At 33.1% G+C, this 25,995-nt stretch overlaps 1 protein-coding gene across 1 annotated transcript in view; it reads right to left on the bottom strand.

Annotated features, from left to right (window-relative positions):
- Positions 1 to 1,051: 1,051 nt before the first annotated feature.
- Positions 1,052 to 25,995, bottom strand: part of NK7.1 — a 62,090-nt gene continuing 37,146 nt past the window's right edge. Inside the window, exon 4 of the mRNA XM_065354515.1 lies at positions 1,052 to 2,974. Coding sequence (XP_065210587.1) covers positions 2,609 to 2,974 — 366 coding nt within the window. The 3' untranslated portion in view covers positions 1,052 to 2,608. The remainder of the gene's footprint in view (positions 2,975 to 25,995) is intronic.

The raw sequence follows: 25,995 nt of genomic DNA, 5'->3' as shown, positions 1-25,995 counted from the left end.
GAGGGTTGAAGACAAACCAATGATAGTTTGATTAGTAGTTGGGTGAGTAGACTTTGTAAAAAAAATTTGAGCCAAAACTAATGATTTTAAGTGGTAATTTTGATTAATTTATTGGACTGACCTTTTTTGAAACAACTACTCTTTCCACCCCTTTTTTTGGACACCCCCCTTGAGCAATGGGTATCGAGAGTAGCATCAAATTGTCGAGAATTTAAAGGGGAACATTTTTCGTCATGGTAGTTTTTCTCAAAAACCCAATATTTACGGAGTAAAACGCAAAAAACGTGAATCGGAACCGGTTTCAGCCCCCTAAAAAATTTTCCTCCAGGGGTAGGAGAGTCGGCTTTTTTTTGGTGGTTCAGAGGGTCCATCCGAACACATTCCCGAAGAAAAAATTGATGTGCCAATTTTTTCCTTTTTAAAATCGCTATTTGCCCGCTCTATAATGTGATATTCATAATTAAAATGTCAAACTGATATTTTCCTATGTAGTATATGTATTTTCATCGATACATATTTTTGACCTGAGAGTAACTTTTATTTAGTTTATATACGTTCGTTAATTAGGTATAGTTGTAAGTTATGCGTAGGTACCATACCGACACTATGTTGTGCTAAAATATCCGTATTTTAATTTAAAATTGAGTTGTTTACCAAATAAATCGGATAGTTACCCGAACGATAGAATATTCAATATTGGTACGTAGTTGGTATAGGAATTATTTTTTAACTGATCATTTATTTTACATGATCCTCGCTAATATTTGGAGTATTATACCTACGTGACATTTTTGTAATGGCAAATACACGTGTATGTCGGTAGCGTAGAATAAAATAAATAATGTCACTGATTGATAAAGATGAATATAGGTAGTTTTAAACTATATAGATACGATTACTAAATTGAATTTAAAATGATCTGAAAGTGAAAAATGTGGTGACTTTCTGTTTGTATCAAGCCACATTAAATACTTTGTGCATTTCTTGTTCTTTCATTTTCAAACTTAAACATCAATCAATCATGTACCTATAATATAATCAGTACGCAAACTTATAAAAGAATGCAACGTTTATTTCGTATTAAAAATAAAAACTTACGAGTAGGTACATAAAAAAACACATGAAAAAGCAACAAAAATAATGGAGTTCAAAGATATACATACTTCGAGATTGAAAATAAGCTATCTATGACTGACTGCTGTAGAAACACTAGAAAGGGTAACAAAATAACATATAATTTTCATATTTGCGAAACTTCAATTCAACAATTTATACCTATTTCTAGCCGCGAGTAGGTAATGAATTTATGTGTCTCGGAGATAATTTCAGCAGCGAATAATATATCGCCTTTTAAATAAAAATACGATACATTTTACGTTGAAAAAAGTAGGTTGGTAGATAGATGTACTATAGATAAGGTACGTATTTGAAGCATTTCGATCGGGTACATATAAAATTTAATAGGTGTAAAGTAAAGTATCGACTTAATTGAAAATTATTTTCTCTTTGTCACAAACGATCGAAACACAATTTTTAATGATAATAATGACAAAATATTGATATGGAAATTTCACACTAATGAGGCACACCACACGTAGAAGTTACAATCAGAGGGTAACATTAAAATCGCATGCAATATCTGTCTAACAAACGTAAGTATAGAAAAAACGTACAAAAATATGTTATATAAAAAGTTGACGAACAAGATTATTAATAATCAGTGCTTTATTTTTCGCGAAAATGTTTCTTTCACGTCAATATTAAGTATTTTTATTTCAGTATTCGATTTTGAAATTAACTTACATTGCGGTGAAGTGAACAGTTTCTTAAGTCTTTAATTTTGCTCAAGTGCAAAAATGCTCTCAGTTTTGCACTTTGAGTAAGAATCGAAGACCCAAAAATTTTTCCACTTCACATTAAGATAAATTGTTTTTACTTTGAGCTTCGTTCGTTCCATTAATAATAGCCAATAAAAGTACCTAAGGAATTAAATTGATATTATGCATGGACAAATTTTGCATCATACATTAGGCTAATCCGTTTTGTAATATTTTTGTAATGAAAGAATTGAACAATTGAAATTGACAAATCGCATCAGCTGGAATATTGAAGCATTTTAAACGATTCAATTTATGAGTTAAGCAGATAGTTCAACAGTTCTTCCTCAGTCACAACAAACATTATTTTTAACAAAAATTATTTGATTGCTGTAACAGAGGTAGGTAAGTACTAGGTAGGTAGGCACATAGACCAGCGCACAATTTACTTTTATAAGTAGTTAAAAAAAAAACTACGAAAATGAAAATGAAGCAATACAAACATGAAAGATACTCGGTTTTGAAATTAAAACATATTCGTATAGACGCCTATACTATATTTCCCACATTGCATCATGATAAGAATACAGGCGATTTTTGTCCATATAGCCCCATCTACAATCGAGACACACGAGCGATGAATTACATTAACATTATAGAAAACTATTAAGTAGGTAGGTATCAACAAGTAGTAAATCGGAGGGCGAAATGCATAAATTCGATACAAAGACGATTTTTATTTGTTAAGAAACGAGAAAAAAAAATGAGATCAAAATTATCTTAAGTAGAAATTAGCCGGGACTAGGTAACATGGAAGATGAATTAACTGGTGGACTAGCGCAGGAATTGGTAGTAGACAAATTATGAGTACTGCCCATGTTAGGAACATCCAAAGGGGTAGTAGTCGTTGAGACAGGCGAAGGCGAATCATCTATTCGCATCGAATCCGGCGAACGTGACCGGCCTGGTTTCGAGCCATCGCTAAAATAACATTCGGAGCCATCCATCGAAGAATGATCATCACCGCTACTACCGAATCCAGATTTTTTAACACTTCCGGGCTCGGATTTTACCACTTTATCGACGCTGGAATCGGCTTGATTAACAGTATCGTATTTTTTCCATTTTGTTCGCCGGTTTTGGAACCATATTTTAACCTGAAACAAAACAGACGAATACTGAATGTTAATATACGAAAGACTGATTAGTGTATAACGCGCCCGACTGTATTAAATTACCGCCAGCCGACGATAAATCCGACTCGACTGTCATTTCATATAATCCCCATTAGAAGCGAAGTCGCTTATCATTATGAAAAGTTAAATTGAAATTGCGTCCAAATGTCATTTCACTTCGAAATAGAGGATAAGTAACGAGGTATTAGATTACTGATACTCTTGAATTACTATCTGCAATAATCGGTGCTATTTACACTCCAGGGAGAAATGTTAACCAGAATATCCGTTAAATTCGCATAATTAGTTCTTAAAATCAGTACCTATACTCTCATGTACGTGTGGTACGTATTGTACGCATGGTATACCGCACTACAACATCTTCTCCGCAGCCGAATATTCCCTTTCTGACGTTCATTCGTATTTCAACCCTCATCCTTCATCCTCGCCTCGTTCCTGCTGCCTGCCTTAGCGTTACAGTAGGTACGTTTTCACTTTCCACTCATATTTCATTTACCACTTTTCATAACAAAACGTTTTTAATGCGTGTCCTCTAGCGCCGCACATGTCATTAAATCATTAAAAGTTTTACTTCACCTGTAGGGTGGTCATAAAGTCTCAATTTCAATACCTATACGTAGTGCACATGACTCTGAATTTAAACGAATGTGCTCCTTAATTTTTTTTTTTTTTTGATGATCCACCTTGATGTTTAATGTCTATACAAGTTTTCAAGCCCGTAGATTATGAATCTCGCGTTATTTTTTCGATTGGAGTAGAAGTTAAGGGAGTGAAGGGAATGAAAATCATTTTTGAGTGCAAATTACGTGTTGCAATAAAAGTAGGTACACGTTCCAGGCGAGCCCAGGACTTAACTAAGAGTTTTACTGGTCAGTGAGTTTGAACTCTTTTATAACAAAGGTCTAGCTGAAGAGTTCAAAAACTCATTTCGAAATCAGTTTTACCTACGTATTACTTATTACTTTTTCGAGCGAAGCTGCTGAAATTGTACCTGTTAAAATTTCAAAAATGTGAGAGAAATTCTCAAGTTCTGGTATCATAATGTTGATAGGTAAGCATCTTCAAGCTCTCTTGAAGCAAAAAGAGTCGGAAAAAAGTTTTGGAAATATTGTAAGTAAGTACCTATGTAATTCATTTCATACCTCTCTTTGGAAAAAGTTGAGCAATTTAGTTAGTATGTTTATTCCTCTTATCAACTTGAAATTTCCCTTATCAAATAACTGTTTTGTAACCAGTTCACTTCGTGAAGATTATTTACAAATTTGAAAAATTGATACCCTATTTACAGGTAAGTAGTACGAGTAACAATCACACCAGAGCGATGAAATTCTATTTGCACACAACACATAGGTACATCATTAGACTTGGTAAATGTTCGAGAAAAAAATAAGTAGGTACCTACCTATTTTATAGCCAACGACCAAAACACAATACCATGTTTGAAGTTCGTGCAATTCTATAGGTTTAGGTATAATAGGTATTTTCAATTAAGAGTTTTTTACTGCTCTCCAAAATGTGTCAAAATGTCCAGTAATCTAATGCGTTCACTTTTCGTAGGTATCTACTATCTACCTTTTACAGTCCACACGATATGGTTATTAAATATTAAAGTTGTTCATTCAGAATAGTAAAGGTATCATCATTTTTTAGTCAAATAGAATACCTACACCAGTTGTAGCGATGAATGTACTATAATGGTGGTCATCTTTACGCTGGTATTCGTATTGAAATATCGTTCTGCCAATAACGATACGTGTACGAATAAATACATATAGCGCATTAAATTATTCTTTAAACCTTTGCGAATTGAAAATTCATTTCACGTCGTCCCTGTTCTCTAAGTAATGACTTTCATCGAATGTTTATTTCAAAGTACATATGTACGTTAAAAACTGATGAAAATATACTATCATGTTAATACCTTACTGCATTCAACATTTTTACGTGTCTGCCTATATATACCTTAGAACCTTACCTACTATCTTTCCTATTAGGTACCTACTCAAATATACAAATAAATGCCTTGATTTCCCTCGTTATAGACTCAGCCGATGAAAAAGTAAAAATAAATTGCGTTCGTTTACTCAATTACGCATAAATACGAACCAATTGATTAATTTTTATTCGATAAATATTTTGAAAGATTTTGAAAGGTTTCCATTTGCAGCATTATTTGTGTGCGTTTTACGTTGGTCTTACGTCAGCGAATGAATACTCAAGTTTTCTTCTCCATTCAGCTTGTAGTCTCATAAGGATGCGCAATAATATCCAATTTCCAACTACATAATTTCTCAAAAAAAAATCCTGCCAGTGAAAGTTGACTTCGATATAAGTAATTAATTTGAAGACTTGAAAATTCTCCTCTGACCTGGAATTTTCAAATCGTTCGAAGGCATGAATAATGGCCATATGAATTCATGTCCAGTGTATCTAGACGGATTTATACCTACCTAAATGTACCTATTACTACGCATTATCATAAACTGGATTTCAAAACAAATTTAGTACCTATCTAACTTTTATCAAACTGTATAATTTTCAATAAAGTCATATATCATTTCCGTTTCAACGCAAAAAAAATAATAATAATTTTATTTGAATTCGGAAGGAACGAAAAAAAGAAAAAGTCGTTTATCGAGGACAGATTAGGTAATAAATTACCGTTAAAAGAACGAACTTTAGTAAACCCTGAAATGGTGAATAGTCCTATTACACAGCTTGTTTGTAGATCAATAACTGTTAGCAGTTGAGTTTCTGTTCCATTTTTCGAGGGTGAGAAGAGCATCGTACACTGAGACCGACGAGGAAAGAAGAAAAAGATGGTGTACGTCTCATTCCGCCGATTTTTGGACCATCGACGCTTCGGGCCGCATTCAGACGCAGCTATTAAAAGAACATAAAACGCTCAACACGCCGACATTACCCTTTTAGTATCTTTATTCATCCCTTTTTCTCGTATATATACATTTATCTTTTAGAAACAGGGTTTACCATCGAATTGTTACCAATGCAATCGTCATAGAAAAAATTCAGTGAGACACAATGTAAGTAGGTAGGTACCTACATGTACAGGAATTTTATTGATAGGCCTGCCATGCAATAAAATTTCTAAACCTTAACTAGGTAAAAATATGCCTTATAATCAATTAAATCTATAAGCAACGAAATAATTTTCAAAATTATCATCTTGAAGAAAGTACGACGCGCCTATACTCGAGAGTTTATGTACTCGTATTTGTTGTTAGGAAGATTCCCACAGCAAAAATAATTTAGAAACTGCAAAGAATAAAGCTACAACACTTGATAATATATTTTCGCGAATAATTTGCAATGCCCCATTAAAAAGAAAAAACGCGGAAAATTACAAAACCACGCATCAAAAAATGAAAAAATAACTACGCTTACATTCTCTAGGCATCACTTGATGATATTAAAGAGATTTTTTTTCCTTCCCTACACATATAACCCAATCGGACGGCAATTCACAGTCGTTAAAAAGCCGCTTTCAAAATTTACGTCAGCCAACACTCTCGTAAAAATTATTCGCACGCCGGTCGTATAAAACCGTGTCGTCTGTGAAGTATAAGCGAACGCTATTAACCATGGAAACATTTACCGCACCTCGTTGGACGAAACTGCGCCGGATTACAAATTGCATACAACCCTTATTACCAAGCTTACGTGATGATGAATAGATGAAAAGAGATTAATATTTCTCCGTTTGCGGACGAAAAAATAAAAAATAAAAGAAAGTTCTTCAGCCGATACCCCTCGAGGCGCGGAATTCATTTTTTGCTTTTTCAATTAGGCGTCGCGTCGTTCCCATAGAATATTTGTTTTATTTGATGTCAACCTCGAAAGGAAATATGACGAGTTTTTGATTCGTTAGTATTATTGCTGTATCATTATAATACACACAAACGTACCCGGCATTCACATGTGCACAACTTTGCAAGCTGCCGTATACACTGAGCGGAGTGTGCGCCAGGAGCCGACCGAAGTGTCGAGCTTTGTGTAGGATTGTTGCTGCGTCTTGTCCGAAAACATTTCAACCATTCGCATAGTCCTTTTTTCAAAGCTTACACGATAAATCATTTCTTACAATAGCATACCGCATATAGTTTACCACTTGGCATAAAATTCAATACTTACAACGAATCGTAAAAATTTCCGACGACGATTTTCCAAAGGACCGGCTTATTTAATGGCATTTTTTTCTCATTTCATCATATTATCTATATTAGAACAATACTCGCTGTGTACTGGCATCTTCACTCTTCAAATCATCGCCAAGATATTACATATCTCTATTTAAAAAAAACTTGACTACCAAAGTAAAGTAGGCCTACACTACGCTTTAAAAAAATCGTATTTTTTTGTCTTCAACATACGTACACAAAAAATATTTATTAATAAAGGCATACCGAATTTAACCATCGAACTAACTGTGCAAAAACTTGTTGATCGTTCAACGTAAGCATACTTATTCGTTAAATTTCGAGAACTGTAATCTTAAACTAGAGTTTTCACTCGACAAATTAGTCCAACGGTTGATTTTTTCTCAACGAAATTATCATGTCCGTCGAAACATCGTTTTAAAGAGGTAAAATAAACATTAAGCGATTTTTTTTGCTTTCATTATTCTACTATAGTGAAGTTGAACTTTCGTGCTTACATTCAATTTCAAATATAAAAGTAACTTCGTTGTTGTCTTTTCTTTTGTTGCAACATCTTCGCCTTAGGTACACTATTTTTTACTACCTGCCTGTGACATTCTGTATAACGCCACGCCTTTGTTGTAACACACAGTTTTTTGGAAAATATCTCATTTCATGTTTTTCCCCTTTTTGTATGACTAGACGACGTTTGTAGATAGAGGCATGTGATATGTGAGGTAGTATAGTAACGCGTATCAATAATAAAATGTTTAAAACATTGAAATGCAAATCAAACAAGTAGGTATCTCGTTAATGCTCGGAGTAGGTAGGTGTCTGCTTAGTGCATATGACACTACGGGTGTCCAATTTTTACTTATACCAACTCGTAAGATGAATAATGTTCGAGACATCTTATCATAAGGACCAGTAGGTAGGTGTGTCTACGTACGTAGGGTAGGTCAAATTTTTTATTTATCGTATTTTCGTTTTCACGAAAAATCAGATAGGTATATTTACTTTTAAATTTGTTATGATGACTGAAGTGGAGAGAGAGAATACATTTTTGAGAAACGTGTATTTTTAGATGCGGCGTTCACGAATACCGAGATCATTCGCTCAATTTCAGGTTTCCTTATTTACATAGAAGTCCATGGGAGTAGTCAGCAAAACTGTAGATTTCAATATAACCGGGTACTTATAGTTAGTTACCACAACAAAACATAATTCATAAAGTTTCCTATCTTTAAATTGAACGTTTAGTATAGATATTATGTTTTTGAAAATATAAGTACGTACCCAAGTTTAAATTCATTTTTGACCATGTATATTGTGATTATTGTGGCCGTACATCGAAAAACAAATGAGGAGCTCATTCAGCTCATTGCAAAAATAGCCCTTGTCACTTTGAACAAAAAATTGGGGAGCTTCTTTTCTCCACTGCATTGTATGGATGCATCAGTATGATAGCCCTCTAGAAGTTTTTCTGAGAGTAACATGATCGAATTACTCAAGTTGATAAAAAAATCACTTTGAATACTCTATACCAATTCATCAGGACTTCACAGTGGTTTTTTGTCTTGCTTGCTTTTTATTTTCATTTTGGACAAGGGCTATTTTTGCAATGAGCTCCTCAAATCAAACTTCATCAAATTATTTTTTGCACAACTTGCAAATTAAAGAGGCTGTCTACTTATAGAATTGAAAAAAAGACCGTAATTTAAACCAGCGAGCGCTAGATTGAAAAAGCACGCAAATTGCAGAAATATAAGCTCATCTCTAGCTAAAATTTTAAATGCTGAAGCGAATTTTTTGATTTTTGGCAAATTAAAAAAAATTAAATTTAGACCAAGCAAAAATGATAAAAAAACACAAAATTTCACAAAATTCACCTGGATGAGGCTAGAAAATTGAAATTCGGGATACATCCTATTTTCGATTTTCAAAAATCTGTTAAAGGCTCCAAATCGGCTCAAAACGGTTTGAAACGGTTTTTAATTGATTTGACCGGTTGAATATAAGGATATCCCAAATTTCAGTAGCTTAGTCATATTTAGTAAAATTTTGATTTTTTTCATTTCCAACCCAATTTTGATTTTCTAGAATTCTCGAAAAATCGAAAAATTCACTCCAACACCTGAAATTTTGGCGGCTGATGTATTTTCGCTTTGTCCGGTTCAAATTTTTTTGTTAAGTGTCGATAAGTACTTCCCTCGTAAGTAAAAAAAATATGAAGTTTATGAAGAAAAAAATTACGAGAAAAATTTAAGAAAGAGATTGTTCAATACTGAAGTTCGTAGTTTTTCATTTTTTTTTTCTTCTTTGAAATTTGAAGCTTTTTCAAAAAGTTATGGCTAAAAGGCAACAAGATGTAAAAAAAAATTCAAATTTGCAAGTGACCGTAGTGCGAGAGCTCGAAATTTGCAAACGCTAAAAAACAGTTTAAAAGCATTAGAATTCGAAGTTATTTATTTACAATTTTCAAAAAAATTGTAAATTCGAGTTTTGCTCAATATGCTCTTCTCATCTCTCTTGCTCTCATTCAGAATTTCCCATTTCAAAGACACATTCTGATTTCTGTACTTTGATCTACACAAAGTGAGAATTTTTTCCAACTTCACAGGTAGGTACATATTTACTTTTCCTCTCAATAGGATAATCTATTCTTTCAAATGATTAGCCTCTCATGGAAATATACCTATTTGTTTTTTCTCTCCCTTCTTGGTGGCGTACAAAGAATGCTCATCAACTGCCTATAGAGAAATTCAGCATCCCATTAATTTACAGCTGCCTACTTAAGCATAAATAGACACCTCATGTAAGTACTTAATAGGTAATTGTTGACAAGAACATCAAATGACATTGCGTATCCGTAGAAAATGCTACACGAAAGTCGCAATCGAAATTCTAGCCAGACTAACAATCGGATTAAGCATTGAGTACCTATACCTAGTACCTATAGCTTGTTCGCTATCGCATTCGTACGTATATTAATAGTATTTATTCTAGCAATACTCTAAACTTTACGTCGGTTCTATCGGCAGAAATTTGTAAAAAAAGCACGTTTCTCAACTTCGAACTTGTAATCCTATAATAGAAGCAGAAAAAGCTTATTTCTACTAGTTTTTTCTTTCAAATTGTACTGAAAAAAATCAACGTGATACTCGATATAAAGTAGAGACAATTACCATATCTAAACTATTTTGATGTATGCCGAAACGTGAAAAAAATCCGTAACAATTGTTTTCTTTTTCTATAATACATATTTCCAGAGCCATTAAAGAAGCCTATTGATTTCATAAAAAATTAGGATCGATTATCTTTTTTTTAAAAACATCGAAATAATGTGTCCATGGCCTGTTGCTTTAAAGAAATGTTCTGAATTCATTGTCGCTGATTTAACGCCAATATTAAGAAAGTTATTTGCAGTAATCATTAATTCAAGAACACTGAAATTTTATATAGAATTATTGCACTTTTATGCCATCGATACCATATAACTAGTAGGTAGAGCTAGATGTATACTTTATTGCATATCTATATTTGAAGAAAAATAAACAAATTATTTGTAAATAGGAAATCATCTCCAGAGTATCTCTAAAGTGAGTGACAACCGAATAAATTTCTAGGTACTTTTACACTGCCTATATCGAGAACATACTAATTACAACGAAGTCTAAAATCTTTACCTCTCTAAAATTACACTCGGCTGCGTTTTTTCCTCTTTAAATAAGTGGTTTGTTTGCTCGGCGAAGAAAAAAAAACGAAGCAAAAGACGAAGAAGTTTATTCACTTCTTGAAAAGGCTGGAAAGTAGCTTTTCAGGCCAACTTTCAAACTTGTAAATTACACAGTTTCTTTATTTTTAGAGTGCCAAGCAAAAAGAACAAGTTTTCACAGGTTTTCTTTAAATGTTTAAAATATGCTCTGTATTTACTGTAATCAACTCTCTCTTTATAAACCAAGTTTTAAATATAACGCGGAATCTTCATGCATAAGGAAAATGGCGTATAATCTTCAAATATCTTTCAAGTTTCGTTTTACATTCTCTCGTGAAGTTTTCAACATAAATCTTGTAGGAATCTACATCACGGTTCTGATATATACCTAAGTGTAGGTAAGTAGGTACCTATAAGTAAGTTGGTAAATGGATAATGAGCCTAAAACTTAAGTTGGCCATGAAAAAAAAAATCACTAGTCAAGAAAATTCAAATACTATAAACATAATCTTTCAAAGCAGTTATTCAGTCCCTTCTTCATTACGTGCCTACTTTGGTAGATATAATAAACAATAAACGTAACACAATCTCGAGTAATAATTTTTCGAGAGAAAGAAACTCGGCCCTATTGTCATATAGAGCCAATCAATTAACACGTGTCTAATGGGTATAGTAAACTTTAATTTAAAATAAAACCCTACGATTAATTCAATACCCTCTTGTTTTTTGAACTTCTTTCAGTAAAATAATACCAACTTATAATAACCCTTTACAAAATCGAATATTTTAAAAGAATTTTCCATTTGATGAAACTTTCTTTTTTCTTCTTCTAAAATAACTTTTGAAAATTTAATAAGCGTCTTTTTTAATAAATTTTCAAACGCCCTTCATTTTTATTTCAACAGTAAAGTAAATTCGATTACTCAAAAAGATGTCGATTGTCGGTTCCTTTTATTTTTCTTAATTTTTTTTTCTTTTTTCGAATGAAATAGAAGCCTATTCGCCCACCTCACTTGATAACAGTGCACTGTGTCGAGAAAAAGGGGGTTTATCGTAACGTCATTTAAATCAAAGACAAAGAGGGGTGAAAATTCGTTTTGTATACCCTATAATTACAAAAACATCCTTAAACATACCTTTTGACTCTTGAAAAAAAATGATGAAACACTCAACGAGACATAATCGTTCAATTAGAACATAAAGGTAAACTTCAATGAGTCATTTTCATTTATGTAGTTAGTACCTACAATCAACGGGACCGAAGACCAGCGACCCTGCGTATATCTTTCGAGTTGAGTTTTCTTCCTCTCGCTTTTTCTATGTACCTCACTCTTTTCTCTTTTTTTGAATAATCGATATAGAAATTTTAACGTTTTTAATACGGCGACATTTTAAACAGAACAAAGCAAGGGGTAACTATACGGTATTATGTGGAATGAAAAAGAGATACGTACTAACCGAAAACAAAATAGAACGAATTAGAAAATCCAAGTTATGCATTTCAATTCGAATCCCCTCGTATAAGAGCTCATCGAGGGGTTTTTCGCACGTGCAAGGGTAATTCGTTATCTATTTTATTGTACTCAGATTTCAAAGGTTAATTGAGTAACGTACATACGCACCTAGTTACTTATTGATCATCATATTCATCGTAAATTGGAAAGTAGACCTAATTTATTTCATTCATAAGTAGAAAAATACAGTATTGACATACTTTTACCTACAATAAAAGTCATCCTTTCATCCTTTTTGTTGTAGATTTTTCAGTTTATCCCCAGAAAAATATTTTCAAATTGTTTTATCAAACCTTCAATCAGTGCCTGATGTTTCATTTCTTTTATTCAAATTTTTTTAAATTTTTTGTTTAATGAATAATTTTAGATTTTTTCAAATTCTTATTTTACACTTCTAGAAAATGCCTCTTTTTTAAATTTTAAGAAAAAATTGACCACTTGAAAGTATTTTTATCGAATCCTTGAAGAAATTTTGGACATCAGGTAAGTAAGTATTCCAGTTCTGCTCAAAATTTTGTTAGGGGCTCCTTCTACAAAGAAGTTAGAGAATTTCCATCATTTCACCCTGATTAACTCTTCCAGGATATTAAAAAAAAAGAAGAAAAATTATGAGGCAATTGATTATTATGTTTTTGATGGTTCTGATTTCGAATTTAAACTTTATTTTTTGACGTAATTAAGAAGTTAGGTACACCTAATTGAAAAGATTGTGTTAGTAATCTATGGTTCGTTGGATTTTTATAGGTGGTTATTCCGAGTCTAAGCCAACTATTTTGATAAAATTTGTGTAATTTATTTTCATTATGGGTTTTCACATGTGGCGATTTCGAATTTCAACACAAATTTTGCATGTGAGCTCTTCAAGATCCGTAATAAATCCTTAATGCAACCACTATATTTAATCCAAGAAATGATTTAAAATCAGTTATGTAACTTGTTTCAAATTAGGAACGTTATTATAGAGAACCACGAATCAATTTTTTATAGGGGAAAGTGGCCGAAATAAAATTTTCACTGGGTTTCTTTGGCTCCTGACGTGTCTGCCTCCAATTTTATGGGACCAATTCGTTCGCAAAATGTTAAAAAATTATACCTACCTAATTATACCTACTCAAAACTAAAAAAAAAAATAACACGCTCAAACACATTTTCTTTCCCTCTTCTCCTCATTTTCCCTCACGATTTCATCTCAGATTCACTGCTGCATTCACATTCCCACGATTCTAAAGTTTTCCCTTCGAAGAAAAATTTATATTAATTTTTTATATTGAAACCCGCTAAATTCATCTTAATTAAACGAGAAAAAAATGACTTTTCGAGACAAGCGTGATTTCAATTTCACAAAAACTTCATGTACTACTTATTATTTCCTGATAGCAAACAGAAAACATTCAATTCTCACAGAAACCAAATACTCGAGAGAATATTACTCGCCATGTCGCCAATGACGCTAAACCTACGAAAACGAAATATCAATAACGAGAACAGATCACAACGAAGGAATTATACTTGATATAATATTTCATAAAATATTGACGATTCCCTCTTCAGTACATAAGTATAGTACGTCACACCCCGATTTTATTTCGCACTCCGTAGTAGATTTTAATGAAGCTAATCATTCGTGCAAAACTGAGGGTGGTTTTAAAATGCACCCTTAACGCTGACAGTGATTCATCATATTGCCGATGCTATTTCGTTCTTTTATCTCTGACATTTCTTTTGGAATTTCACTTTGAACGACCATCGTTATATATATGTATAGTGAGAAAGATAAACCTGGCTTTCATCATATGTATTCGTATTTGAAGAGTGAAAAAATATTTTGGGGATGTAAATAATTGTAAACTAGATCGTAATAAGTACGTTGGAAAAAAAAACAAAAAAACAGATGTTTGTTAACGTCTCCATACATGTTTGTAACTTGTAAGTAGGCCATTAAGCACACGTAGGCCTCTATACGACATTCATTAACAGGCAATTAGACCGACAAAAGATCATCAAAATTATTTTATAATATCAGATGTTATTTTCTATGTGAATTTCTCATTCCTAGAACAATTAAAAAATAATCATTTTTTGAAAATAAAACTAACAAAACGTCGTTCATTTTAAGCATTTCCATCTCAACATTAAAAATAGAAAGAGAAGAGAAAAGAAGTAGGTATCAAAGCAGGCAACCAAAGAATACAGATAAAAATATTAAACTATTATTTTGAGCTAAATTTCATCCTCGATGCTCACAAAGAAATATTCTCGCGTTTACGGGGTGGGTGAAAATTTCGGTTCGTTTTTTTCAGCATTAAATTAACTGCGTTTTATGAAAAGGGATGAAAAAGATTGACGTGTATGCGGCTGTTTTGTTAGATAGAGCCGCAAGCGAGACGCAAAAGCGGGACATGTAGTTAAAATCCTCATTCCGACGCTTTAAAAACATCATTCCATCGTTTTAAATGGTGCGCCGTCGCTGCTACCTTCTAAGTCGAACTTAACTCGATCCCCGGAGTCTCGATAATGGTAATCCCGCGAAGGAGAAACGAATTTAATTGGAACGAAACGCTGAGCGGATCATTCTGCAACGAAAATTATATAGGCACGCCGGGGTTTAGCGTAAAGTTAGTCACAAGTTTGTATAAAATACAAAACTCCCGGTCTCTCTCTCAGTTTTCTCTTTCTCTACCCGTATTATCGCACTCGAGCTTGCAAAAAAGATACAATCGACGAAGCAAGAATTCGTAGAAAGGGAAAATAAACACTGCTTCATATTTTTTTCCCATTTTAAATGCCTACCAACTCGTGGGTACTCGTATTGTATTCGCGTTCTTGAATTAAGCACGTACCTATTGGTTTGAAGTTTGATTATGAGAGCCTTCTTCTTCCATTTCTTTTTTTTTTTTTTAACATGAGTATTTTCAAAATATTTATATGTACCTATGTACTGCCTAGTACATACATATGTATCGAAATTTTATACGTGTTTGGCTTGAAATAATCAAAGCAGGGGAGAATTAAGGATATTAAGGATACTTCTAGACAAGTCAAAAGTACAGATGAATATCAACTGTGCTACAGGGTATGTGTTAAATTATAACGCTTCTTTAAGTGGGTGATTAGGCAACTTATCTCAAGTTCAAATATGATTGTCTACTTAACCACTACATTGAAGGAAGTCAGAATAGATTCATTACAAATTTTTTTCACGTTTACTCGGCATTTTTAATTCCGCAACGAGTCACTTATACGAACCAATTTGTTCGCGAATGATTCACTAAAAATTATTCAATTCGTTCGTGAATGATTCACCAAAAATTGAGTAAATGAATCGATTCGTTCGCGAATGAGTCACTTATACGTATCAATTCGTTCGCGAACGAGTCACGTGTACGAATCGATTCGTTCACGAACGAGTAACTCACACGAATCTATCGTTCGCAAACGAGTCACTTAAACGAATCAATTCGTTCGCGAACGAGTCACTCAAACGAATCAATTCGTTCGCGAACGAGTCACTTGAACGAATCAATTCGTTCGCGAACGAGTCACTTGAACGAATCAATTCGTTCGCGAACGAGTCACTTGACGAATCAATTCGTTTGCGGACGAGTCACTTATAGGAATCGCTTCGTCCGCGAACGAGTCACTTACCCGAATCAATTTGTTCGCGAACGAGTCACTTATAGGAATCGCTTCGTTCGCGAACGAGTCACTTGAACGAATCGATTCGTTCTCAAACGAGTCACTTGAACGAATCAACAGTTCAAAGTGAGTATTTTTCTGACCAACAAAAACTTTTGGAAACTTTTTAATTTTTTTAGATCAGTGATGATTCATCTCTCTACCCTCGAATAATCTAAAAAATTATCATTTTGATAAGATATGACATTTTCCCCGATCCATGTCATTCTTAACTCATCTCTGATGGATTTGATGCGTTAGAATAACTGTTAAACAATTGTCAATACATTCAAAGTTCCCTCAGAAAATTTTTTTATAATCCTAATTACCTAGGTGCTTTTTTTTTTACATATATCTACAGCGTGAAAAACACACGAAAAACTGGTATTTTAGTGTCTGTGGTTAAAGAAACGTCAGGTAAAAAAAGAAAATCGTGTCAGATGACTTTCAAGTTGAAAAAATTCTATCTTAAAGTATTCCTAATGAAAAAAATTCTTATTCGTGTTTTATTTTTGCAAATTCTGAACCTCATTGCGGTAGGATGGGATTTAATTCGAGACTTGCTTTTTTATTATATATGTACCATCTTTTGACGTCATTTCACAATTTTCATTGATAAGCCTACTCGTTTGATTGTACCTCAAGCTTGGTCGATGTGGGCAAATTTGAAAAAGAAAAGATTGCTTGAAAAATGGCCTACCCACCTAATTTTTTTTGAGCAAATTTCGAATCCGAGTGGGCTGGTAATTTGGAGGTAGAAATAAATACTTGATATCCACCAGTTTCGAAATATATAGGTACCTACCTAGTCACCTACCTATTTAGTTTACTTTTTGAAATATTCTCTTTGAAAATTTTTTCGTTTATATTCAACTAATTATTTTTTTAAACGTAGCGCTATGTCTCAAAAATACGAAGTAGGTATAATCAGATACTATACATTTTGTATCTTTTTTATTTTTCTAATTTTTTTGCTCTTTTTTTTTATTATTCAACGATGTCTTTTTCAACTGTTAACTCTTCGTCGGTCTGCAGACAGATTCGAAACAGTTTTTTTATTTCATTTTTTTTATTTCGCTGCTTTATACGTCATTAAAATTCGAATGTATTTAAAGAGGAATAGTCGTCGAAAAGATGAAGACGATAATGACGGCGTTCGTTGTTTAAAATTATGACGTCGACGGATTCGTCCCTTTAAACGTAAATTAAATGGATGAATATTTAAGGCAGAAGTTAAGATAAGGGTTTACATTTAATTAAAGGCAATCTACGAGGAAATTTTATAGTGGTTACCAAAATCTCGACGTGTTTTTATTTACGGCGCGGCGTTTAGATAGGCAATTTAATTAGTACTTCGGTAACGTGCACAGCTCACCTGGTAAAATGTAGGCTGGCGAGTAACTCGTACGTAGAAACAGATACGTAGCTAGATACTGAACCGAATGTGAAATTCAGTTTAGTTGTAGGTAATTATTCTGATTTAATTACTCGTTTATCCATTCGTTCATGCCACAGCATTGGTTTTCAATTCACGAAATACTAACGATAGGTAGGTATATTGAAAAATTGGTGAAAAAAACAGCGTTAATAAACATTATTACCTATCGTATTTGTAGCCATTTTACATACGCGCTTTATTTCAAGTGGCTGTACCTTATCTACCTATTCTCTGAGTCTCAAGTATCTAACGGATCGTAATTTCGCGTTTATACGAGTTGAAAAATCACCGAAGGAAGTTGTTAATTTGGTTATCAGAAAATACTTATGCAACGATGTAACGTTTCTTCGAGTAAAATCTCATCCTTTTACAAGTTATTCGACAAACGACCGACGACAGTGAAAAATGCACGCTTCGAAAAAGGTAGGTAAGACTACATAGAAAGAAACGTTCGCCAATTAGATTTAAATTAGGTACTAGTGGAAAGTTCGATTTTAATAATTCGATCAAAAAATATTGGTTGTTATAGCAATAGCATTCCGTATTCTATTATTTACGTTTATGTAATTTAATAATTCAAGCGCGCGCGGTTATCTTAATTTTATATTCGTTCAACAATGCATAAGATACTGGGAAAATTTTCCACTCCAGTTGACTTTTTCATTTGTATTTATAGCGAGGAAAAAATAATAATAAAATAAAGAATGAAGATATGAGAAATGAGGATACGCAAAGGGTAAAAATTTAACGATTTTAAACTTTAGAAGGAAGTTCGATAAAGAACGTCTAAAAATATTTCACGTCCGCGGCGTTTTATTAATACGCAAATGTTTCCTTTATAAGCTTTTAAGGGTAAATTATTCAGATTTGTCCCTTTTTTTTCACGTTGCTTTCAGTCTTTCGCTGCTTCGCTATTTTCTTCTCTTTTTCTTTGTTCTTATATTTTCCTTTATTTTAACCGTTAAGCTGAGTTACAAATCTTTTGTCGTTTACCGTATTCTCGTTTTATTTCGAATTTTAAATTATTACGTGTTTTGTTTCGAATTCTTATTCAATAAGTATAAGAGATTCAGTTCAGCTTACTCGTGTAGCTTAGCTATATATGCGGTTTGATAAATTACCAGTATTATAAATCAATAAGGTACACTGTTTTTATTAGGTTTGCCAATTTTGCAGTTTGTTTTGATGTATTCTTTTTACGTAGGTATTTTTTTTTCTGAATTGAAATTTACGAAGCAAGATTTTTAAATTAGTTCTGTTCGGTTACTTACTCGTATATTTGAGCATTAAAATGTGAGCTGGATGTGGATGTCTTCAAAATGCCACCGAAACTTTATAGAAGCTAGGTATAGGAAAGTCAAAATCTTTCGCGATACCTACCGAAGGGAATGAGGGAATATTTGTCTTAAAAATGGGTTCAATTTAGAAGATTCCGAAACAAAAAGAGTTTCTGATGAAAAATTGTCAACATTTTTTTAAAATTTCATAAAGGTGTGGCTACTGCCATCACTGCTTTTAGATCTAGGGAAAAATCAAAAAGTAGGGAGCCATTTTCTCACAAAATCCTACAACTTCAGGGGATGGGAGCATGAAAAAACGAAACTTTAGAATAAGGACCATCCTACCTCAACCCATAAAATCATTTTTGAAAAATTTTTCCCATAAAAAAATGATACTCATTGTACTGCCAACTGTTTCCTGAGACATTAAAAAGATCAACATTTGGCATCTCTGATCAAGACTTGCCATATTAATACATAATTAATTACTGTATAATTAATCACGTACGTACATAGATGAAGATTTATTCAAACAATTTCAAAATTCAAGGTTCGATGTGATGCAGAAGGGGAAGGATTAAATTTTGGGTTAAAAATTAAGCTTCCAATTTTACCTATTTCTTTGGATCATTTCAGAACCGTTTTTTTTTTTTTTTTTTTTTTTTACTATCCCAACGCTCCCATAAATTTTTAAAGTATTATGGAATCGAACTATCTTTTTCAAAGCTATATTCTCGTTTGAAAATATAATAATGTCTCCTGGTTACCTTAAAATAAAATAAAAATAATTACATAGGTACTAAAATATTTTACAAAAATCTTGATTGAAAAATAATTGCATCGAGATAATAATATTGGAGGCTAGAAAGACTGTAGATGGGTAGGTCTAGGTACTCGTATATTTGATTTAAGACTTATCCATGTATCCACAGTCGTCACAATACCCAATTTTTCTCAGCATCTTTCAAAACAACAAATGAGTTGTGCCTTTAAAAAAACTTCACATGAAAAATTTTCATCTTTTAATACTTTTTAACAAGTTTGTTTATAATTACGTAAAAAGCGCACTGTGTTTCACAAAACACCCTCTACACATATTTTATAACTCAGTTAGAAACAAAACTGCAAAAGCTTCGAATATACTTATAAGAAAATAATCGGGCCACTTTTTGTTAATATGTAAAACCGAACCGTACATCAATTCCCTTTAGAAATTGCGTGCGATAAAGATAATCCCAACTTGAATTATTACCAATTTCATAAACTAAAACTGAAAAGGTTTGTAACGAAGCGTAAATATTTCATTTATCAAATAGCCGCTATGAAAATTTTTCGATCTATCGAAAGGCGACTAAAGTTTCACAAAATACGATAAACCCGAAACGAGCAGACGTATGGGACAAACACCCTGTATTAGGGTACTCTCATTAAATAGCGATAAAAACGTTGGAGTTTGGTTAACGCTACGATTTTCCATCGAGTACCTACACATTTATCGACCATTTCGAGCAAATATCAACTTTTGCAAACATTTCAAGGCTGATTTTCAATTCTGCGAATTTAATGAATAGACTATCGATTTTGAATTTCTTTTTAACCGATTATACGTTGTTTAAACACGTTCAAACGTATAATTAATGACGAAGCCTATATAATAAAAGAAGTAAAGAACGATTCCTCGATACATTTTGCGATGCGAGAAAAATTAAAACAGGGTTCATTTAATGACTCGTGGCGAATTCCGACAGAATAATTACTTAATACAGAGCCTACTTGGTTTTCATTTTATATCTGTCGAGTGCCTACTGTTTTTTTTATTTCTCTCTAAGAAAAAAGCATTGCGAAGAATTTAAAAAGTTGTATGTTTGTTTAGTCCATCGTGGATTTATTTACAACGATTTCATTGTCTTTAAATCAAAAAACAACCGGACTTCGTCGATATATACGAGTATAATTACGCAAACGTTGTTTTTCAAACCTACTATGTAATCTTTTTCTTTTTTTTCGGGGACCGAAAATTCCCAACAAAAGTCTTCGTTATTAAGGGTTTAGATAAAGGTACCCCTACCTACGGTACAATTTTCAATAATCAACTAACTGTAAAAGTTCAAGATATGAATTCAATGAAGCGACAACGTATCTACAGTTCTTTCAAAAGATTTTCTCAGTACTTACGATATGGAAGGGAAACGGTTCGATGATAAAAATTCTTTATTTTAGCAAAACGTTTCGCGAATTTCTCAACTGTACACGTTTTCTATCGTAAATCTCATGAAAAGAAAATTGATATTTTTCCAGTGTAATTTTTTTCTTCAACAATACGTTTTACGAGCTTCATCAATTTCCTAGGTAAGTATAACTTACTGAACATATCTATGCCCAAAAATTCCTGATCGTGTCTCTGTTAGCTCATAGTTATTAAAAATAAACGTAGGTATAGGTACCTATGTGGAATACGAGTGCTTCAACTTGAACTAATCATGAGTAGGTACACCTAGCAGTCTAGACCTACCACCTCCGACAACTTAATAAAGCATGAAAAATACCTATCTACCTAGTGTATTAAAAATGCTGTTAAATGCGACAAAAGAGAATCAAATAAGTAGGTACCTAATTGTAAAATTACCCATTCCATATGTCATATGCGTACTCTTTTTTTTTTTATACAAATTGGTTAGGTAAGTACGTTACATCTACTGTTTCGTATGCGACACCGCGTTGAATATCTCGAGCAATTTAATAAGATATCTACCTAATACTCGATGTTTGTGAATTTGCGAAACTGAACACGAACATGTATTTTAATATCGTACCCTACCTACCAGTAGGTATGTCTAATGCGATAATAGTAAGGCATCCTATACAAAGTATCATCTGCACAAATCGATAACAACACTTTTAAATTTTAAACGAGTCTGTAGCAAAAATAAAAGTTGAAGTCGAATAATAATGTTGGGTACGTCTACGTATCAAAATTGAATGGATGAATAAGTAGACTTATATGTACGAGTATGTCTGTAATAAATCACTTGTGAAAAGAGAGAAGGGAATACTGAAACACAAACACTCTTTTTAATTTTATGTTACGAGTAACATTTTTTTATCAGACACCAAAACACTAATTTTTTTTTAACCACAAAGAAAAATGAAAATTTGTTATTCAAAACTTATTTATCACTTGTAATTTGTAAGCCACATGTTGCATCCTTTCCTAATCTAAAAATTCTTTGTCAAAAGCCCTGTGTATGAATTTTAGACAGAAAATTATTTATCGTCATATTATTATTTATTCGGAATCATTCAAGAACGTCCTCATGGTCAGAGAATCACACCTAAGGAGACGAAAACCCACCGAGCAAATTGAAAAGTTGAACTGGTCTCAAGAGTTCGCCATATTTTGAAAACTATCACTCTGTCAATCCACAATCGCTGCTTTTAAACACAGCGAAAGCTCGAAAGTTCACAGTTTTCATAAACTTTCGGCTATAGTAGAAACTGTTTCATTGTTTCAATTACTACAGAATAATCAATTATGTACCCCGTTAATTTTGTCTTTTCCCTGCTGTAGCTGTACCCTAAAAATATACACTTTTGGTTAATCAAATCAAAACTGAACCTCATAACGCTGAAAAAAATAAAAAACGTGTAAGTAATTGAAGAAATGTGCGAATCGTAAAATTGTACCTATACTCGTATATGAAGGCTCCGAAATAATTCGAAACTGACACCGATTAGATAATTCAAGAGATCAAAAGTATAGAATGTGAACCAAATTTCAGCTTTCTACTTCGACCTTCATTAGATATTCTCGATTATTACAAACGAAGTATTCAAAATATTCATCCATTTGACCCTCTTCCCACCCCCAAGAGCTAAAAAAAAATTGCAAAATTAACGCCAAAATAAAGCCACGCAGGTATATCGTATACTATATCGTCTGGTAATGAAAAATAAATAAAAAACATCCGAAGGTATCCGAAGGATTTAATTAATTTCTACGAAAAGCCGACGATACGTAGGGTTGGGTCAGTATAGTATAGCTGTGTCCTGTGACGACTTCGATTGGTTAATAGAAGGGTTAGATGAATGGTGAAAGGGGTAAAGAAAGAAGCACGATATGCTGGCTTACTCTGTACGGTACGTTTGAAACAAGACGGAATGTTACCAGCGGCGTTTCATCCAGTTAATTGTAATTAGTAGCCGTTCCATTTTCTCTCCCCGGTTACATTTAGCAGGACGCTGTTCGTCTCTGTTCGCCGGCTTCGTATTCCGTTCGTTTCATCTCGCTCAATCACGAACAGATGAAACTTCCTACTATTTATAACTGCATCCACATCCAGGCTAGGTGGCCTACGTTGTAGGTAGTCTACCAAGGTATATAAGGGTAAATTTGGCATGCCGGCTGTGCCGTTCAACTTGCCGGACAAAACGAAGCAATGCCATTTTATCAGTTAATATTCACGCATGCCGCGTTCTTCCAATTTGCATAATTTTTAAATTACCTCTTGTCTTTTATTTTGATGGCGAGTTGCTTCGCGGTCGAATGAATTTTCCAACCGTGTGATAATTTATATATAAGCGTTGTAAGAAGGTGTTGGTAGGTACCTATTCGGTGTAGCAAAATTTTTGTCAATATTTTTAACCATTCTACGTGTTTAAATTTGCATGTGTTTTATATTTGTATACACCTTGAAACATAGGTACCTAGCAGAATCATTTCAAAGCACAGAAGTACGACCTTTCTTCATTTTCATTCAGAAATAAGGCAACACATGGCTAGGTACATATCAAATCAATAAATAGGACCCAATTATGCATGTTTGTCTAGCCGTTGATTGGAAAGAGTGACATGTTTAAAACTAGTGTTCAATTTCTAACGTACGCACCCAAAAGCCACGTTAAATGGGCAGGCGGGTTCTGCGCCAGGAGCCGTTTTTTTTCTCTCTTATACCTAGGCATGTTTGTTTACAGCAATATGTACCAGCAGGGAAACATGCACTAGAACAAATTATGTATCAGAAAAACGTTCACGAAAGTCTTAGTTTTTTTTTCAGATCTGTCATTTTCATTAAAAATTTGCTCTCATAAGCTGACATTATTTTTAATTCGTCTGATTGCGAGAAAAGAACAATTTTTTTCAAATTTCGAATTGTTGATTCTGGAGCAATTTATAATGAACAACGTTTCACAAGGCTCTCAAACCTAAAGAGTTACGGGGGAACCAATTTTTCAACCAAACAAACATCTATAGATTTTCTTTTACATATTAGAACAACAATTTCCTGGGCAAAAAATCTAGAGCAAGCTATAAGATGAAAAAATATGATTCCATTTCCCTAGTTTTCAAATAGAAATTTTCTATAATTAGGTAGGTAGGTAGCAGATTTCCATCATTTTTTCATTTATAGATTCTGATTCCTAATTTTAACTCTAATTTTTTTGTATGGGCTTTTCAAGTGCCACAATTAAAGACACTGATTCTGAATAGATCCCTCGGCTCCACAATCACAACCTCCTTTCCTCATATTTAATTTAGGTGACCTATGATTAGTTGGGTTTCAATGGAGTTGTTCAATCACCTGCACTCCACAAGATGTCCTCGACAATTTCATAAAATAGAGGGAGTCGTGTAGTCACATTTTTTTTACTTTTACAACACTCGCCAGTCGCCAACTTTGATTGAAGTGAAATTAACTCACTGAAACATCATCATATGTTAACCAGATCCCAGAACCAAATTCTGAGTTGCTGAAGCTCGTTTTTTGATTTTTGGTGAATTTTTGAAAATGGCAAAAAAGCTTACCTAATTGGTATAGAAATTTTCTACAAAAAAAATGATTTATAATTACCTATACAGTATACATAATATACTCAAGTCAAGTTTCCGAATCGATTACCTCCATTTTCGAGCTGATCTAGATCCCCCAACAAAGTTTAACTTTTCTCTAGCAATTTCAAATCGTTCTAGAAGGCCTTGTAATCAACATCGGCAGTGAAAATTTAATTTTGTCATATATTCTACATTCTGAATGAATTAGGGCACTTGAATCGCAAATCTGAGGCGACGAGTTGAAAATCTCAAATTTTAAAAAAATTCCAAAATCGTCAATTTTTGCAACAAATTTCTCAAGACTTCTTCTACTCAACAAATACAACTCTCCATTGACTTGAGAGCACATTTCTACAAAATTGTTGCAAAAATTGACGATCTTGGTAGACTGAATCTGAAATACTTACTATCTTTTGGAATTGCTTTTCCAAAATCGGTTAAGTAGGGACTAGAGCAAGAAAGCCATGATTTTTTTCGAAAATGTCCCCTCTTTGAGGATCCATATGTGGGGCACCTCCGGAACTAAAAACTTTTCTGAGTGACTTTCAACTCAAAATAAGATTCTAATTGAATTTGGTCAAAATCTTCCGACATTTTTTTTTTTTTGCAATCATTCACACTAATGCTACTTACTTATTTACTTACCTACTTACTTACTTGCTTTCTTACATACACGCTTTTTAATTTTTTTCAAAAGACCAAATTTGAGGAGGGGTGTACTCCTTTAGGAAACATCAAAATCCTCGACCAAAACATATTTAGATCTATTTAATGAGCGAGCTTCAACAATAAAGTTCAACTAAGAACTCTCAAAATTTTTAAAATTTGAATGTGGATTTTTTCAACCTTTTAAAACTGTACAAGCCGATTTCATTCAACTCTAACTAAATTCATTTTACAGAGCTTCAAAGTTGAAAATAGGTACGAAAAATTGGAGTTCAAAACATAAAGGCCCAATTTCATTAACTTTCGGGACAGGGGATGGGGCACAGCAGTAGAATGAGAATGGTTCTTAAAATTACTTATTGTTAGCAAGAGGAACCTGCAATGTACGAGTACATAAACAATTAAACATTTTTCAGGACTGGGGCCAGAAATGGTTCTTATACATTAGTGATAAACATGATCCGTTTGCTATTCAATAAAACTCCTTCAATTTACAGATTAGGCAAATCTAAATACACGACCTTCCCATATGGTTGCATAACCTACTATAATACGACCAATATACTCGTACCAACGCAAGTGATCTTTAGTTGATGATATTTTGTTGCATTAATAGAAAATTTCATTGGCAGAATTTACCAACTTTCGTCAAGTTCAATTTCAGGACTTTGTATACTTACTTGAATTAATTTGTAAAAATTTAAGAC

This window comes from Planococcus citri, chromosome 3 (assembly GCF_950023065.1).
Source record: "Planococcus citri chromosome 3, ihPlaCitr1.1, whole genome shotgun sequence".
In the NCBI taxonomy this organism is placed as follows: Eukaryota; Metazoa; Arthropoda; class Insecta; order Hemiptera; family Pseudococcidae; genus Planococcus; species Planococcus citri.
This window is presented reverse-complemented; position numbering and strand designations above follow the sequence as displayed.